Here is a 19,348-nt window from a genome sequence, read left to right on the forward strand (position 1 = left end):
GATCACCTCCCTAGACCAGCTGGCCACACTGCTTCTTATGCAAGCCAGGATGGTTTTGGCCTTCTTGGCCACCTGAGCACACTGCTGGCTCATATTCAGCCGACTATCAACCATCACTCCCAGGTCCTTCTCTGCATGGCAGCTCTCCAACCACTCATCTCCCAGCCTGTAGCTCTGCTTGGGGTTATTGCACCCCAGGTGCAGGACCCGGCACTTGGCCTTGTTAAACTTCATGGAGTTGACCTCAGCCCATCGGTGCAGCCTATCCAGATCCTCCCCTGCAGAGCCTTCCTACCCTCAAGCAGATCGACACACGCACCTAGCTTGGTGTCATCTGCAGACTTACTGAGGGTGCACTCAATGCCCTCGTCCAGATCATCGATGAAGATATTAAAGAGGACCGGCCCCAGCACTGAGCCCTGGGGAACGCCACTAGTGGCCAGCCTCCAACTGGATTTGACTCCATTCACCACGACTCTTTGGGCCCGGCTATCCAGCCGGTTTCTAACCCAACGAAGCGTGCGCCATCCAAGGCAAGAGAAGCCAGTTTCTTGAGGAGAATGCTGTGGGAAACAGTGTCAAAAGCCTTGCTGAAGTCAAGGTAGACCACATCCACAGCCTTTCCCTCATCCACCCAGCGCGTCACTTTGTCACAGAAAGAGATCAGGTTCGTCAAGCAGGACCTGCCTTTCATAAACCCATGCTGACTGGGCCTGATCGCCTGCTTGCCCTTCAAGTGCCGCATGATGACTCTCAGGAGGATCTGCTCCATGAGCTTCCCTGGCACTGAGGTCAAACTGACAGGCCTGTAGTTTCCCGGGTCTGCCCTCCGGCCCTTCTTGTAGATGGGCGTCACGTTTGCTAGCTGCCAGTCAACTGGGACCTCCCTCGATAGCCAGGACTTGATAAATGATGGACAGTGGCTTGGCCAGCTCCTCTGCCAGTTCTCTCAGTACCCTCGGGTGGATCCCATCCGGCCCCATCGACTTGTGCACATCCAAGTGCCGTAGCAGGTCACCAAACAGTTCTTCGCACATAGTGAGGGCCACATCCTGCTCCCCATCCCCTTCCACCAGCTCAGGGTACTGGGTATCCAGAGAACAACCGGTATTGCCGCTAAAGACTGAGGCAAAGAAGGCATTAAGCACCTCAGCCTTTTCCTCATCTTTTGTAACTAAGTTTCTCCCCACATCCAGTAAAGGATGGAGATTCTCCTTAGTCCTCCTTTTTGTGTTGATGTATTTATAAAAACATTTTTTTTTATCTTTAACAGCAGTAGCCAGATTGAGCTCCAGATAAGCTTTGGCCTTCCTAATTTTGTCCCTGCACAGCCTCGCAACATCCTTATAGTCCTCCCTAGTGGCCTGCCCTCTTTTCCAAAGATTATAAACCCTCTTTTTTCTCCTAAGATCAAGCCACAATTCTCTGTTCAGCCAGGCTGGTCTTCTTCCCTGCCAGCTCGTCTTTGGGCACGTGGGGACAGACCGCTCCTGCGCCATTAAGATTTCCCTCTTGAAGAGCGCCCAGCTTTCCTGGACCCCTCTGCCCTTCAGAACCGCCCCCCAAGGGACTCTACCAATCAGTGTCCTGAGCAGCTCAAAGTCAGCCCTCTGGAAGTCTAATACGGCGGTTTTACTGGTCCCCTTCCTGGCCTCGCCAAGAATAGAGAACTCCACCATTTCGTGGTCACTCTGCCAAAGACAGCTCCCGACAATCACATCCTCCACCAGTCCTTCTCTGTTTGTGAAGAGAAGGTCTAGCGGGGCGCCACCCCTGGTAGGCTCACTAACCAGCTGCGTCAGGAAGCTATCTTCCACGCTCTCCAGAAACCTCCTAGACTGCTTTCTCAGGGCCGTGTTGTGCTTCCAGGATATGTCAGGGAAGTTGAAGTCCCCCACGAGAACAAACGCTGAAGATTTCGCAACTTCTGTCAGCAAAAAAATATCACATATGGCAGGCCACTGCTTTCTCGGTGTAGCCATACATCTAGTTTCATTGATTTAAATGATTCCTCTCTACCACCACCTACGAAGTGAAGTAACCTGAACCTTCTCACTCCTGGGAATGTGTGAATTTACTAAATGTCAGCATACCTATGCTTTGGCAAACGTTATATGTGACGTGCTATGGTGTCTCATATATATGTATCTAAGTAATTCACTCCAAGGTACATAGAAATAAGTGCAGTAGATAGCAAAGTGTGTGTGACATTCTAAAATTGTGCAGCATTTGTCACAATGACAGGTTCTCATTTTCAAAAATGTCAAGGATCAAAGTTGTGCATATATTATAATGAAATACTGTGTGGGCTTTAAGAATGCCAGTTGTAAGCCCTAGATAACTAAATGCTTTTCTTTTTTGTTTAAGAATTTACTGGAGTCCATGCTAATTGGCATTTATTTTTCATTTACTCTTACAGTTAGGCATTCATGGATACGCTTTTGCAATTACGAACAATGGATATATTTTGACTCATCCAGAACTTAGGCCTTTGGTAAGAATACTGTTTACTTTTCTATTTTATCTAGATATACATGTTGCATTTATTTTTCTTTTAGTGTGAAAAATGTAATAATCATTAAAAAAAAATACAACGGATGAGTTACCTTACAACTATACTATACTCTATAGCTGTTACTATATATAATGCTTTATAACACTTTATAATGCTTGGTAGATTTACTTCTGGAAATGAAGGTTAGCATGAAAAAAATCAAGGAGAATAAATATACCAGTTGCTCTGCAAAGGAGGCAGGCCTCCATTGCTGAAAAATGGCAAAGCCAAAAATTGCTATAATTACGTTCATTTTATGTTGAAACGGAATGCCGTAATGCTCTATTGCTGCATAATAACCCCTATTTGTCATGTTAAAGTGTTAAAGCTAATTTAATGTGTACATAAATTTCAATAAAGCATATTTTTAAGCAAAATAAGGGCACAAGGGATTTTCGTACTAAAAGAGAAATAGCTGCAAATTTTGCCTTTAGTTTCCCTTATCATCATCTTTGCATTAATCACAGTAAGAAAAATAGAAGTGCCTGTTACGTAAATGTTTATCAGTCTAACACCCTAGAGAACTGGTAAATTCTTGATTGCATCATTGTTTAGGAACAGCACGTGCAAGTGTTCCATCACTATCAGATCTTAGTAAAGCATTGATATTAATGATTCCACTGCTGTACACACATGGATGCCATATGTATTTTGTATGCAGGCACTTCAAGTAATGTCTGACTTCAACAGTATTTTAGCAGAAAACAAATATCTATGGGATGGATAATTTCGTATAAAATTATTGAAAAGCATATTTTAAAAATCATTAGCATATCCAATGTTTTCATTCATCACAAAAATTTTGTATTTCTAAGATTTGGGATAGGAATTACACATTTAACATTTGTATTTGTATTTATTGTTTCCCTATTTACTTTTAAACTGGAGTGGAGTAATTAAAAGTTCAACAGAGGGGCTTTCATCGATGAATGGAAAAACTTTCTCGGTAACTTCACTGTAACTTCTCGTAACAATGAATTTATATCCCCTTGTTTTATGAGAAGCAGAACCTCTGCTACCCAAACTATTAGGGAATATATAACTTCCAACCTCAGCAGAAGCAGTTTACTTTTAAGGAAGATAGCAAGCTCTGAATCAATCCCAAAGCACTTTATCTCTTAGCCAAAATATCTTCTGTCTTTACAAGAGAGTAGAGACTATTTCTACAAGTACATACTTCTCAAGTACATACTACAAGAATCTCCAGAACCCTATTACCAGCAGTGTCCAACTGCAGATTCTTCCTGAGGAAAATGCAGAAACTGGGTAAGGGGATGTGGAAAAGCCCCACAGCAGTCAGCATAAATTCTGAGTTTCAGATAAGCTTCTGCTCATAAACATTTGGTTCTGATTTTTTAACATTAAAGCCTCTTAGAGTGGATACTTCTGTTACCCATACTAACATACTCATTTTCATCAGTCAGCTTGACTTCTCATAGTAATGATTTTTCCCATTGAAACTGTTTTATGCAGTTTTTATTTTTAATTCAGTTTTAAAATTTCATTAGAAAAACACTTTATGAATATGGAAAGCAGAAACTCATATAGTCTATCTTTTCTTTTCCGTTTCTTTCTTTGAGTAATAATTTGTGATGGTTATCTAATTGAATCATTTCACCACAATGATCAACAAATATTTTAATTTCTTGCTGTAATGTTTTTCTGCACTTTTCTACATATTGTTGACACATTCTTTTTATCTTTCTGACCTCTTATCTATCGTGTTTTTTCCCATGTTCTTCACTGCTCTGACTTAGGTTGGCCACTGAGCTTTCTTTGGCAACTGTAGCAAAGAAGAGGCAGCAATAGAGGCTGTAATAACCTCCTTAGAGCACCTGGATTATATACACAGAATTTTAGTGCACCATCAGGTCTCTTCTGCACATCTTCACTGCCTTGTTACCCCATCCATGTCAAGTGACTATTTGTACAATTTTACTTTTAGCTCATATCCAGCTGTATTATAGATAAACTGGCTGCTCTTGGCCTGGACTGGCGTACACTGTGTTGAGTTAGAAACTGGCTTTGTAGCCGGGCCCGAAGACTTGTGGTGGATGGAGGCAAATCCAGTTGGAGGCTGGTCAATAGCAGAGTCCCCCAGGGATCAGTATTGAGGCCAGTTCTCCTTAAGATCTTTATTGATGATCTGGATGACGGGATCGAGTGCTTACCCTCAGTAAGTTTGCAGATAACACCAAGTTAGTTGCGTGTGTTGATCTGCTCGAGGGAAGGAAGGTTCTGCAGGGGAGGATCTGGATAGGCCGGACCGATGGGCTGAGGCCAGCTGTATGAAGGTCAATAAGGCCAAGTGCCGGATCCTGCACCTGGGGCTCAATAACCCCAAGCAGAGCTACAGGCTGGGAGATGAGTGGTTGGAAAGTTGCCAGGCGGAGAAGGACCTGGGAGTATTGGTTGATAGTTGGCTGAATATGAGCCAGCAGTGTGCTCAGGTGGCGAAGAAGGCCAAAACCATCCTGGCTTGCATAAGAAGCAGTGTGGCCAGCAGGTCTAGGGAAGTGATCGTCCCCCTGCACTCGGCTCTGGTGAGGCCGCACCTCGAGTACTGTGTTCAGTTTTGGGCCCCTCGCTACAAGAAGGACATGGAGGTGCTAGAGCGAGTACAGAGAAGGGCAACAAAGTTGGTGAGGAGTCTGGAAAACAAGGCTTGTGAAGAGCGGCTGAGGGAGCTGGGTTTGTTCAGCCTGGAAAAAAGAAGGCTCAGGGGTGACCTTATTGCACCCTACAGGTACCTCAAAGGAGGCTGTAATTCTGTGATAACCTAAAAATTCCTTAAGCAAGACAGTTCTGTGCAGACTGACTAGATCTGACTGTGCTGACATTCTGTATGCACTGCTAGCATTCTTTGCTATTTGAAATGCATTAGACTAATCATATTCATTATTCTCAGTGGTTAAAATGATTAAATAAATGTTGTTTTGCTATTATGCAAGATTTTTATATTAACTTTGTGTCTGTGTGTGTGTGTGTGTGTGTGTGTGTGTAATGCCAGTGTAAGGGGAGGTTGTCTTCAAAATTTTGCAGCTGTTGCAAAGGAAAATTCGATTGATTTGGTTTAGTACATGATCAGCCACTACCCTCAATGTTTTTTTTAATCTCTGTATGTATGAAAATCCATGTATATTTTGTATATCCCATTCTAAATTATGTATAATGTATTTTTAATAGCATTCCCAAATTTTCATAATACTAAAATCGTGACGTTCTTGATCCCCCCATATATATGTAGTTATTTATTTACTTATATATTTATATTTATACTTATATTTATATTTTAAAGCCTCTGATATCACAGGTGCATCTAATGGCCTATATTCATTTGCAAGCCATAGGAATATATATTTGAAAGTTCCCTATCTGCATTATAAGAATTTGACAACATGCATGTGCTGCACTGTTTCTTTTTCTTCTGGCAAATTACTTCAAGGATTGTTCCAAAAATAATAGTATCAATTCTTTATAGAATTGGTATTTTATTAAACAGAAGGAAATAAAATCCAGGAAAAGTGGATAGTTCAGACAGAAAGAGGGTGCTATCTGATTTCCTTATTTCTGTTGTGGTGGCATGTTTTATGAGTCAAAAGATGGTTTTCTTTTACTATCCCTAGCCCCTGTATACATCTTGAAGGGCCTTATTTCATTACCTTACACAAGAGTTTCTCTTTCTTAAATCAGAACATTGGGCAGTAGCCCATAAACTGTCAGCTGTAGGGAACTCCTGTTGATTTATTCATGGTCTGCTCATTTTATTTTTTGGAAGAGTCATTTTTACCTCTGGGTTCTGTCAGTAGTGCATAATGGGAGTCTTTTGTTGACTTCAGTGGAGTTTTTGAGAGTGAAGTGATTACTGGCCTGGGCCCTTAGATTAATATTACAGGCCCAAATCCTGATACCATTGTAACTAGTGGCAAAACATTCCATTAAATTTGTAACAATAAGTATGTAAAATAGGCATGTAGGAGTGGAATTGGATAGCTCACAAAATGTATTGCTTACAATCATTTTGATGGGTTGGATTTGACATTCAAATACATTGATTACGGACTTGATCAAGCTGGTTTATGTCACTGTTGTGCTTTGCTGTGGTGCTGTAAAGCCAGCACACTACTCGACTCCTGAGCTGCTAGGCCCAGCAGCCATGTCTGTTAGCCCTGAAGTGGACATGCTGCTTTTTTAGGAATTGTCTTTTGGGACACTGAGCAGACACGCAGAATAGCAAACGCTCGCTGGTGATGGCTGTTTCCTGTTGCACCAGATCTTTATCTTATGTTGATCAGTACATTTAATCATTAAGCTAGCAACATTTCTTACACTGATTATCCTATTGGTTTTGGTTTAACATGTTTTTCTTGGCAATTTCATCTTTTTATTTTTAATAATAAAGTTGGCTTTCAGTTAGGATGAGTGATTGCTTGGGCAGTTGATGGGACTAACCACATACCAGAAGATGAGGAGGAAAGTGCTTTCCAGGCGTGAGGTACTTGTTGAGGTGTAGGATAGTGACTGAAGATTTCCTAGGTGGGGCAGGAGAGTATTTTTCATGAGTAACTGTTGCCGTGGTGGACCCTAAAGAACTTCCAGATGCATTCTCCTCACAAAGCCATTACTAGAGGGATGAGTCTTGACAAACAACTTAATAACCCTTGACAACCAGGCGGTAAGGAACCCCTTGGAAATTCCTTCTTCAATTATCTGATTGCGTGTAAATTGCCCACATGCTTCCCTTGCACGGAAACTCCTTTTGTACTCCTTGTCCCTCCCCCGGCCCACTTCATCCCGCGCCACCCCGCCGGGCTGCCAACATCCCTCTCTCAGCGCCGTCCCCAGCCGCTGTCGGCACCGGGCCGGGAGCTGCGAGCAGACAGTCCCGGCCCCGGCCCTAGCCCGGGGGACGGGGCGGCGGCGGAGGCGGCGGGGGGCGGGCGGGCGGGCGGGGGGGACGAGGGGGGCGGCGGCGGCCTCGCTGCGCTGCGCGGCAACCGCCATGAGGTGGCGCCCCAGGACCACCCGGCGGGGCGGCGGCGAGGGGCCGGAGGTTCCTCGGGAAAGTGCCGGGAGCAGCGTTCCCCCCCCCCCTCCCGGTGGATTTCAGATTTTTGTTGTTGTTATTATTATTTTTAATTGTCTTTATATGTTATGCCTTTTTTAGGCTGAATTCCTTGTCACAAATACACTGATGATAATTCAAGAAACTATAGCTGTTGGCAGAGATATTTCAAGAAACATCCATAGTTCTGTATTGGAATTATCCCGTATGCTGCTTTTTTGGTTAAAATCCCGTATTTTTTACAGAGACCAGTGTTTTTTATTTTATATGACACTATTTTAAATTGTATGCTACCGTGTTGAATCTCATATTCGATATAAAACCATAGATATTCTTATGAAAAAAAGTGAATTATTTGGGAATTCAAAATGAATTTTGAGACTTTCAAAGCAGCGACTACACATGCTTGAAATGTGCACGAGGGCAAAATTTTTCTTGCTACTTTATATCAGATTTTACTGGTTATTCTTCAGTGTTCTGTTAGCACTTGCAGTATGCTAGGTGGTACTCCATTAACTGTTAGGATGCAAAACATATATCATGATGACGTTACGGATTGTCAGTGAAATGGGCATACTGAAAGTAAAAGAAGGGTAATAAACAGATCCTGTGAACTTTTTACGTATGCTTAAAAACACCCACTGTATTAGTTGTGACTGACTGGTCCTTACTGTAGCTGTCACTGTGTAGTCTTAAATATAGGTGCCAGAGGAAAACTGCCTTCTGAAGAAAGTAGTAGGATTACAGAGAAATTCAAGAATGCCCGTGAATGAGCAGTGCCTGCAATAGTCACATATTGACATATTGGTGAATCTTAACTATTTTTAGGGGTTTGCACCAATGCCTCTCTGTCATAATATTCATGTCATTTTCTTTGAATCTAGCAAGATCTCTAGTAAATCTTGTGAAGTCTGTGGCTTATTGATTCATAGCTGGCAGCAGAATTTGTGTTTTTGTGCAGGGAATAAAGAAGGGTTTTGTTTTCAGTAATTACGATGTTCATTTAGGATAGAATGTTCTAAGTTTCTGTCCAAGAAGATCAGGTTCCTGAATTAAAGAAAATGTGCATTTAAAACAAATGAATCTGTTATGGAATCATATTGTGTCTTTGATTCCATTTTATTTTGATAAAAGTAAGATTAGGAATGTGTTACAGATTACAGATTATAGTATCCATCTATTAGTATAATAACATTCGTGATGACTAAGAATTGTATATTTTGGAGTTTAAATCAAAATCTTTTATCTCTCTGAGGAAACTGAGGCATCTGTTCATACTCTCAGTATAAACTCTGGAAGGATAATAATTGTGGTGATTTTTCGAATGGCTGTATGTGAATACTCTTTTTATCACTGTAAACCAGTTCAATCGACAAATTGCTTTTTTTAAAATGAAGCACATCTTTATTTAATTTGAGCAATCTTAATTGGGAATGTTATACATAGAAATCAGAGCCTGTGTATATATTGTAATACGTTCAATTAAATACATTGGCAGTTTAGTTGCCTGAGTAATTTACCATTTTAAACTTGTTGCCTGTCATGAGATACTGCATTTAGCTGAAGGATGCGGTATATTTAAGGATTGCTAGACCAGTATTAAGTCTTTTGTAGCTTTAAATTCTGGGAAAATTTGTTTCTCCTAATATAGAAAAACAGAGAAATCTGAGTCTCAGGGGAAACATTAATGCCCCACTTAAGCAGTGTTAGCCTTTCATAAGCAGCAAATCTCATTTCTCTCTGGGGAGTCCCGCCTGGAACGTAAGATAACCTACACTTACCCTTGCTTTATGCAGCGACTCCATAAAACTCTACAGCTGTAGCTGACAGCAGAACATTTGAATGATTTGAACAGTGTAAATGCCTCACGTTCATTTAACTGAAGAATTCAATCACTTGAATGCCAATGATTATTCCTATTGGAGTTTACATTTAAAAAAGACAGTGCATCTGAATCCCTGTGAGAGCATTAAATTGCTATCTAATTAAAGTGCAAAATTACATATATTGAAAAGATAATTAAAGGTTTGAAGGCTGTTGAATAACTGGTTGTACATCTAAATGAATCACTGAAAATTTGTTAGCAATATGCAGAGCTTTCTTTTATTCTTTGCTTTCAGCTTTGAAGTTAGGTATAACCGAGCTCATGGGTTTAAGTCTGGTAGTATTAAGATAAAGGCAGATGTTTTTAATTATGTCTACTCAAACCCCAAATAATTATAAGCAGCTGCCAGTTTTACATAATCCCAAATGATAAGGTCCTGAGAATGCAAATAAAATCCTAAATAGAACAGTTGTTTTTTTCAGCGGTGTAAACCACGTACATGTTACATTGCTGGTCAACTGCAATCCACCTGAAAACACGAGTTCAACCAACACGCCCTTTTTCCAGTCTGTAGTTGTGTGACTTAAAGCTATTTTCTGTTGCTTTGTTTTTTACCTCCCGTTATATATTTCCATGTTGTTTCATTGATTTAAACATAAATGCACTATTTGTAACATAAGCATGTGTTATAATTGTAAGGAGACAGCAATTTAAATACGCGTGGCATGAGATTTATATTATTTATTTATTTACATTGCTAGAAGGTTCTTCTGCGTACGTGGTACATCTGCTTGTTCCTACTTCTCTGCCTGGAAACTTAGAATTGCATGTTTTCTTCTCTGTAGCAAATGACATAGCTCCTGTTGTCAGCTTTTATCTACAGTACTGCTGGAAATTTTATAGTGTGGCAGTTTTGCACTGCCATCTGGCATGAAAAATCAGTCCAAAATAACTGGTTTTCACTGCCAACCATAACCTAGGAACTTCTGGATTAACGTCTTAAATAATAGGCTTATCATGAAAGTCTCTCTTTGGAAGGAGTTGTTCTTTTTTTTTTTTTTCCTAAGAAAATCAAAATGTTACTTTATATATGTGTGTGTGTGTATGTATATTAAAATAAGGAACTTTGTACAGCACGCAACTTTGTTTTTGACTGGACATCAATGAATGTTCCACAAATTTAAGATTAAGTGCAGACCAGTAAAAGCCCATCTGAAGCCATAGAATAGATGCAAATCATGAAATAAAATTATCACAAGAGACGAATCAGGATTGTGGGGGTAGGAAAACAATTTGAATGAAGTAAAAAACTTAAAAGCTGAGCAGTAGTGATTTACATTGAGGTACGATGCAGCTTCACATGTATCCCCTGGCCAAATGTTTTGGAGCTATGTAGTGAATGGAAACTCATTTGCTATCAGTGATGTTATATAAACAGGTGAAGCACTGAAGGGAATTTTTCACATTTTTTTAATCTCAAAATAATAATCAGCCTATTGAGGCAATCTCTTCCCTTTTCTTCTCATGTCCTTCCCCTATATCTTGCTTTGCTCCATAGTATTTAAACTCAAAGCATTTTAGGGCAAGCATTATTGTGTTAATGGAACAATGCTGAAGGACTTAATCCGTATTTGCAGGAATTCATCATTTGGAATTAATAAAAACCTACCTGAGAAGTAGGAAAGAAGTACCCCTTTTCCTTCCTTTCTGTGTGCTATTTATTAATTAAAATTAGTTATATATGCAAGCTCAGCAAAGCATATTTGCATTTATTCATCTCTCTAAAAAAAATGTGGGGATAATTCTGAGGTTCTATTTAAATTAATACATTATCCTAATTTTGAAGTACTAATCCATAATGATGAAACTTAATCAACTGATGCTGCATTTTAAAATAGGAATGATTTTATTTATTTATTTATTTATTTATTTATTTATTTTACTTCCTGACTTCCTACTTTTGTACACTGGATAGTAGTTTGGGTGGAGGAGGTTTTTCCCTTGAAATTATTTTACCTCTTCAGCTTTTGGTGTTTGTTTGTTATATACTTTCTTGATATCGTATTTTCTCACAGATGATTCCACAAATGTGGCTAAGCAAGTTCACTGTCTATTGACACTTCCAAGCAATTCAAAGTTGCTCTGACACTATCAGAGCAACTTACTCTGTCCTACCTCTCCATTATCCAGATGGACCACATCTGAGAAATTACTATCACCTTAGACCCAAGGCTTGCAGCTGTTAAGATGTAGTTTGCTCCTTCCATGATCAGATTGCTACGCTCTGACTTATAAACACGTGGCAGATCATATTCAGTGCAGATGGTTTGAGACTGTTCGTGTTAAAAAAGAAAAAAAAAAAAAGAATATCAAAGTGAAAAGTTTAATAATGGCACATGTAAATGGTTGTATAGGGGGTGGTGTAAAAATGTGATTCAGTCTTTAAGCAGTACACGTCACACATTGTTTGAATCATCCAGTCCTATAACAGTTTGGCCAAGCCTCAAATAAAAGATACTGAGGAAGATAAAGCTCATTCTGATTACCAAATAAAATTATTTCCCCTGTTCTTTCCACAAACAAAAGAATATTGAAGCTAACATTAAATTCTGAGCAGACTAAAAGATTCTTTATTTGCAGTTCAGGTATTTAAAAAATTTCAGTGGCTTTCTTTCTCTCTTTCTCTCTCTCTCTTTCTTTTTTTTTTTATCTTTTCTAGGGTTTATCTACTATATAATATCACTACACATTTTATATTGGCCAAAGTAGATTAACAGCACACAGTTTAAATCTAGTTCTTTTCCTCATGCACTTAAATCAGTGCAATTTGGTAGAACTCCTAGTTTCTATCTTTCCCAATGGGTCCTATACTAATTTGTTTCAGTGCTTTATAGTAATCTTGCAAATGGGATTGGCTTCAGCCTTCAATCAGTATTTCATACTACAACCAGGAGTCTCAGACAGAGATAAAAGTGAAGCTAGATTCAGTATGCTACCATAGAAAACGGCATAGATGAATGCCATTTTTAAAAGCTGGTGGATTGCTTCCATGTCCATGAATAACTTTTACTGAGAAATTAGAATAGTAATAAAACTAGAACAAAAATAAAGAATGGCCTGTTGAACAGTAATATGAAGGACTCAGTTATATTTTAGGGCCCAGTTACATAAGGATATGTAAATTCACTGCAGGGAATAATGTAATAATCTTCATGAAGAACACGTGTAAGTAAAGTTACCCACATATATGAATAATTTATTTTTATTTTTTTTTTATCAGAGCAAAATCTCCCTCATGGAAGTATTTTTTATGTTTTCTCTGCATCCTTTCCCAAACTATATCATGAACATTCTTCACATACTGAAGTCTTGTGTAGGCAACTCAACACTAGTCCCCCAAAGCCTAATAACTGAATGAGGGGTTAGGCTTCTCAGTACTTTGTTACTTCCTGTTCTAAATGTCGCTTAAGATCTGCACTTTCAGTTTGAGTGTTTATGGAATCTACCCCTTGCTTAAGCACTGGGATTTTGGCTTTCTTTCTGCTTCTCTGACATGGAGATAATTCTTATTCTGTCTTCGCTGCAGAACTTTGTTTTGTCCAGCTCTTTATTTAGTTTCTTTTGGATTTTGTTTTTGTTCTTTGCATGCAAGGTATGGAATCTATATGATTAAAATATAATTAAAATTAACATAATCAATATGATGCAAATTATTTGCTGTACATTTGAAGCCAACTTCTGCTGTCAGACACACAACATCAACTCCCATTGTCATAAGTAAGGTTTTGCATATGTGTCTGAGAATGCAGCACATCCCAGAAGCTGTTCAGCATCTGTGAGTAAGGATGCAATTAAACATTGGAACCAGGACAGGAGTTATTTCACATTTGTTAGACTCATAGAATCACAGAATATCCCAAGTTGGAAGGGACCCATAAGGGTCATCAAGTCCAACTCCTGGCACCACACAGGTCTGCCCAAAAGTTTAGACCATGTGACTAAGTGCACAGTCCAATCGCTTCTTAAATTCAGACAGGCTCGGTGCAGTGACTATGTCCCTGGGGAGCCTGTTCCAGTGTGCAAACATCCTTTCGGTGAAGAACCTCTTCCTGATGTCCAGCCTAAACTTCCCCTGCCTCAGTTTAATACCATTCCCATGGGTCCTATCACTGGTGTTTACAGAGAATAGGTCACCTGCCTCTCCACTCCCCCTAGCAAGGAAGTTGTAGACAGCGATGAGGTCCCCCCTCAGCCTCCTCTTCTCCAGGCTGAACAGGCCCAGTGGCTTCAGCTGCTCCACATATGTCTTCCCCTCTAGGCCCTTCACCGTCTTTGTCACCCTCTGGACACTCTCCAACAGTTTAATGTCCTTCTTGTACTGTGGTGCCCAGAGCTGCACACAGTACTCGAGGTGAGGCCAGACCAGCGCAGAGCAGAGCGGGACAATCACCTCCCTCGACGGACTAGCGATGCCGTGCTTGATGCACCCCAGGATACGGTTGGCCCCCCTGGCTGCCAGGACACACTGTTGGCTCATATTCAACTTGCTGTCAACCACAACCCTCTCTGCGGGGCTGCTCTCCAGAGTTCTACTTTTGTTCTACGTTTGTTCTACTCAAATGTTAACTTCTATGTAACAGTTAACTTCTATGTAACATTGTGCAGCTCTCAGCATTTCAGAGGTTGACTGCTACCATTTCTAGACAAGTAAGAATAAATCAGACCGAATCTTTACTTGATTAATAGGTACAGCCCCAGAGAGTAGGCATAGTTACTCCTTGTAGACATTAAAGGTAATACAGGTATAGCTGCAACCACAATGAGAGGTTTACAAAACATAGAAAGATACAGAAATCAAGCCCTGCTAATGTACCAGACATTATCCTCTCATTTTTTATTCTTGTGAGATTTAACTATGGTAGCTTCAAAGTTTTGTGTTTCTGTACTTGGGTTTTGTTATCTCTTCAGCTATCAGAGCTAAGTCATGTAGCAAGAAGTAATCTGAGCACTGAGCTGCTTGAATTCACGATCTGGTATATGAGCATGTGCTGAAATGAGTAATTCTTTGTCTCTTTACTCATCTGTTGAATAGCATCAGCCCAGAAGTACACTAGGTGTTATGAGAACACTAACTTCTAGCATGGGGGCAGGAAGACTGCATGAAATTACTCTTCGATTACATCCACGTGAATTGTGAGAACTCAGTCTAAGAGTTACAGCAGCAGAGTTGCTAAGAGTTTTTTGTTACTCAAAAGAATAAATGATAATTCAGAATTTTATCCCACATAGATTCCCCAGAGAGTAATCTGTAGAAATAATTGAAGTATCCATTTTTTTGAGCAAAAATCAAATCTGAGAAATATTACTGTTCTACCAATATCTCAAAATCTCTTTGTGATTACAATCCAGTAGTCAACATTTTTTGCTGTTCTTAAAGAAGAGTTTGTCATGCTTGTTTTTACATACTGTGACCCTACAAAGTCAGCTGTGGGATTCACTTGAGAATCGTTTAATTGGAAAAAGTCAGGATGGAATAACCTTTCAAATGCTCAGAGAGCAAGTTGTCTCTTTGGCTTCTCTGGTCTCTCTGTGATCTACAGAATAGGACTGAAAATCCCTGCTACACTGGCCCCAGTGATGAATGGGCTGCTGAATTGAGCACTGACAGCTTTGGTTTATGGCACAGTTGGTTCTGCACAGGAGAATCAACGATATATACTGCCTTACTGCCTTTCTATCATTCTGTTGTTGGGGAGTCACAGAAGCTGGGAAGATGCAGGATTTGGGGGAATCCTCACTAGTGTTTCTTGTCATACCACATAAGGACTAGTGGTGGTGTCATCCTCCGCCTTTATTTGAGTAATAAAAGATAAAAGGTCATTTTTTTTTTCACAGATCTTCTCCCTTATTTATGCATTTCAAATAGACTCTCATAATTTTTCTTAAACATTTAGATTAAGGTGTTTATTCACAGACTTTCCTAAATACTTTTTCTTTCACAGATTAGGGCTTTTGTTCTTACACTAGTAGACTCTGATCTTGAATGTTCAGCAGAGGGCAGAATTTCCTACATTATAAACTCCCTAGTGTCAAATCAATTTGTCACTAGAATGTTTATTTAAAATGTGAGATTTACGGGGTAACAGTGACTAGTGATAAAAAACTATGAATTATAATTACTAGTATATTACTTTTTTTCCCATGAAGTTGTAGATAAAATACGGTATCAGCAAATGTTAACACCACACTTCTCAAGACTTGCATTTTATCTTGTTTAAAAAGAACCGTGTAAACATTTTCTTGATAAGATTATAGTAAATATAACTTCCTGTACAGCTGAAAGAGCTAGTTTGAGACATTTAACATAAACTACAAGAGGAAGGTCTCATGTAGGTTCCATATGAAAAGAAAAAGGTATAACTCCTGAGTTTGACTTCTCAGTGTGTCTTTCAAGATCAGCTTTGTAATATGGAAAGAAATCATGCAAATAATCATGTATGAAGTTTTTTGTTTGTGTGTTTTTGTGTGTTGTTTTATTTTTTTTTTTTTTTTTACTTCACAGACAATGTGTAGCAATATGGTTCATCTTACGTGAATTAAGCTATCTACTGTTATTTGTAGTATTATAGCATATAGCATACAATCAGCATATGTCCAGCAAATTTAAAAAAGTCTTCTGATACAAGATGTGAAACCAAAACAATATGTTAAATATTTCACTTTTTTTTTTTTTTTAATGCCAGTATGAAGAAGGGAAGAAACGAAGAAAGCCCAACTATAGTAGTGTGGATCTTTCTGAGGTTGAGTGGGAAGACAGAGATGATGTGGTAAGTGATGTGTTTTAAAAACCCTGTCAAAAGTCACTATTGCATCCCACAACTGTACATGGAACTGTTCAAGCAGTCATTGGAGTGGCCACTTGACTGGTCCCAGGAAGGGAAAAACCAGTAGCCTATTTTAGTTTGTTCAGAATTTTATAACCTTCCTTTTTTTCATATTGGTTCTCACTTAGATGTGCGTGTACATACACTGCTAATACAGACTATCAGGTGAAACTCATCACCCAGCTTGTGTGCTCCATGCATCTCATTGTGTATTTTTACTGGGTAGCTAAGAGCACTAGAGAAATTAATAGAATATCTCTGTCGGGCTGGTCCAGGCAACTGCTGAAACTCAGAAATGAAAGAAGGTGTTTAACTACTCTTCATGAGATCTCTCTTTCCTTAATGGAAATAATTAGAGTTGTTTTCCTTAATGTACAAAATCAGATAAATAAACAAATTAGATTCTTTGACCTGTGTTCATAATGCAAATATCAAAGATTCATTCCAAACTCCTAATTTTAGTCATATGGGTAGCTGCAGAAGCATTCATTCTATGTCTATCAGGTGTTATGCACATTGTCTGTTCTGGTAAATTCATTTTTCAGTGCTCCATCTACTCTGTGGTTCACTCGTATCCTTACCTTGCAGGCTTAGCCTTTGCTACAGTACTGTATCAAAAGCTTTCCTTATGTCCATGGCTTAACCTTTGCTTGGTCTTTCTGTTACTTCCTCAATAAATCTGATTTGTTAGGTATGATTTGTTTGGTGTGAATCCATGCTCACTGTCCTTAATTAAATCGTAACTTTCCAGGTGTTCCACTTTCTGTCCTGTAATTTAGTTTTTCCCATAAGTTCCCTACTGCCAAAGTCTCGACTGCATGTCTGTATTTTTCATGTATGTTTTCTAGCTCCCTTCTCAAATGTCGATACTGAGTCCCCCATACCTCTGCTTTTCCAGAGAGGTTTTGAATATACCCACTGAACATTCCCATATTTACTTTGTCAGGTCCTTCCTAAATCTGGGATGATACATACAACTGCCCCTGGAGTTTTGTCAGTCTTCAGATGTACTAATTTCTTGATCCCTGTTCTGACATGTCTGTATCTTCTTTCTCCATTGAAAAAATTATCTACCTTTCCTCCCTCTTCCCACTCCCTTTGTGAATAGTGAAACAGCTCATTTATGCTTTTAGCATTGGCTGTTTTAACAGGTGATAGATTGTCCCTGTAATCTCCTAGGAGACCATCTTACCTCTTCGTTTAAACTGTTGTGTTGGAGTATTTCTTATCTATTTTTGCATGTTTTTCTATGTACACATTACTTAGGACTTCCTCAGTAGATTTGCCATGTTCTGTAGCCTGGCACTAAAGAGTTGCTAATCTTATTAGCATTAGATCTAGAAGGGGATTGGAACTTGAAGGAAGTTTTCTATGTTACTGTACTGAAATCTGTCTTTTTATGCAGCTTCTCTGATGTGAGGATCCAAATAATCTTGGCAATCAGGTTGACTTTATAGCTTATCTTTTCTCTTATCTTTGATAGCATATTACACAATCAGTTCTTCTTAAAATGACCTTTTAAATGTTCTTCTCTCAAATATTATTGTTGTAGTTTTTAAACCTTCATGATTTTTTCTTCTTGTTTTTTCTTTTTTATTCCCTTTTATTTCTTTCAATACTTTATCTGCTTAATTTTTACAGTTTCACTCATATTTAATCATCTATTAATAGAAATTCAATAGTTTGCTTAATGCGACATTGAACCATTCCTTTGTCATTGAAAATTAGATTTTATTTGTGATTGTGTTCTGAGTATACATGAAAGCAAAAAGTCCAAATTCATCAGATCCTAAGTATTTTCCTTGAGAACCCTAAGGACTGTGTGATGTTTTGAAAATTTTAGCAAAATTTGAGTTTTTCCAATCCAGAAGTTGCAAAAAGTTTTATTTCACATTTTGATGAAGATACATATACAAAATTTATCTCTTTCGTACTCATTTAAAAAATAAAATTAAAAAATGTTTGTATTTCTTAATTATAACAGAAAAAAGTCTGCCCAATTGTTTCATATTTTGAATATGAAAAATGTTAATCTGCATTACAAACAAACTAAATTGTGCGTTGCATTAGTAGAAAAGATCCAAATCCACTGCCCACTCTGTAATAGTAAAAAACAAAAACAAAAAAAACTACCTGCAAATCATACAATAAGTTTGAGAGATACTTAATACATAACAGAAAATAGATGTGCTATTACAGCTTTGGAGCAATAATAAACACAATTTTCAATACTCATATGTAGTACAAATGTGTCATAATTCATGTAAATGCTTGTAATTCATTAGTGTATATCTGAATAAGCACATATTCTCTGATAAATAATCCCCCCAGTAGGTAGGTTTGGTAATAGCATACTCATTTGCTGTTTGATGGTTAGCAACCCACAGTTTTATGAAAAATGAACAAGTTGAATATTGTAGAAAAAGTTATTAATGTTCAGAAGGTTGTCATAATTTAAGAATGCCATATATGTTTGGTTATTTAAATATTGAAATAAGGGAAAAAAAGTGATGTTAAATCATATTTTTTCAGGTATTTTTCAAAGTGAGCCTGGTATCATTACAAGTTTTTCCTGTTTGTGAAGTATTATAAAAGTCAGATAGTTATACCAAGTTAATAAGACCTTCAAAGAGGCATATAGTCAGAAATACTAAAAGCAGAAAAAAAAAGAGAAGGGTCTTTGAAAGAAAGGATTTTTGGCACTAAAGAGTTGCTAATCTTATTAGAATTAGATCTAGAAGGGGATTGGAACTTGAAGGAGGTTTTGTACGTTACTGTACTGAAATCTGTTTTTTTATGCAACTTTTCTGATGAGAAGATCCAAATAAGTGTCCAAAAAGTTTGTGTTATTTTTGTTAATCATTTAAATAGGCACTTCCCTGATACTGTTAATTTTGTGTGAAAATGGTAAAAATCGTTTTGGAGACTTTATATGTTGTGAAATATTGACTTGAGAGTTACAAGTGGCTCTGTTTCACCTAAGGCTTTGGAGTTGATGTTCTTGATTTTTTCTGAGCTTT

General features: G+C 38.5%; 1 protein-coding gene across 15 annotated transcripts in view; it reads left to right on the top strand.

Moving 5' to 3' along the window:
* Window positions 1–19,348, top strand: part of CACNA2D3 (calcium voltage-gated channel auxiliary subunit alpha2delta 3) — a 459,196-nt gene that overhangs the window by 340,362 nt on the left and 99,486 nt on the right. For all 15 annotated transcript variants that reach the window (XR_011812447.1, XR_002401918.4, XR_005269052.2 and 12 more), the window contains 2 exons: window positions 2,420–2,494; window positions 16,188–16,271. Coding sequence is in view for 12 of the 15 variants with exons in the window: in XM_038185882.2 (XP_038041810.1) it covers window positions 2,420–2,494; window positions 16,188–16,271 (159 nt within the window). In the remaining 3 variants the exon portion in view is untranslated. The remainder of the gene's footprint in view (window positions 1–2,419; window positions 2,495–16,187; window positions 16,272–19,348) is intronic.

Source organism: Anas platyrhynchos, chromosome 13 (genome assembly GCF_047663525.1).
Source record: "Anas platyrhynchos isolate ZD024472 breed Pekin duck chromosome 13, IASCAAS_PekinDuck_T2T, whole genome shotgun sequence".
In the NCBI taxonomy this organism is placed as follows: domain Eukaryota; kingdom Metazoa; phylum Chordata; class Aves; order Anseriformes; family Anatidae; genus Anas; species Anas platyrhynchos.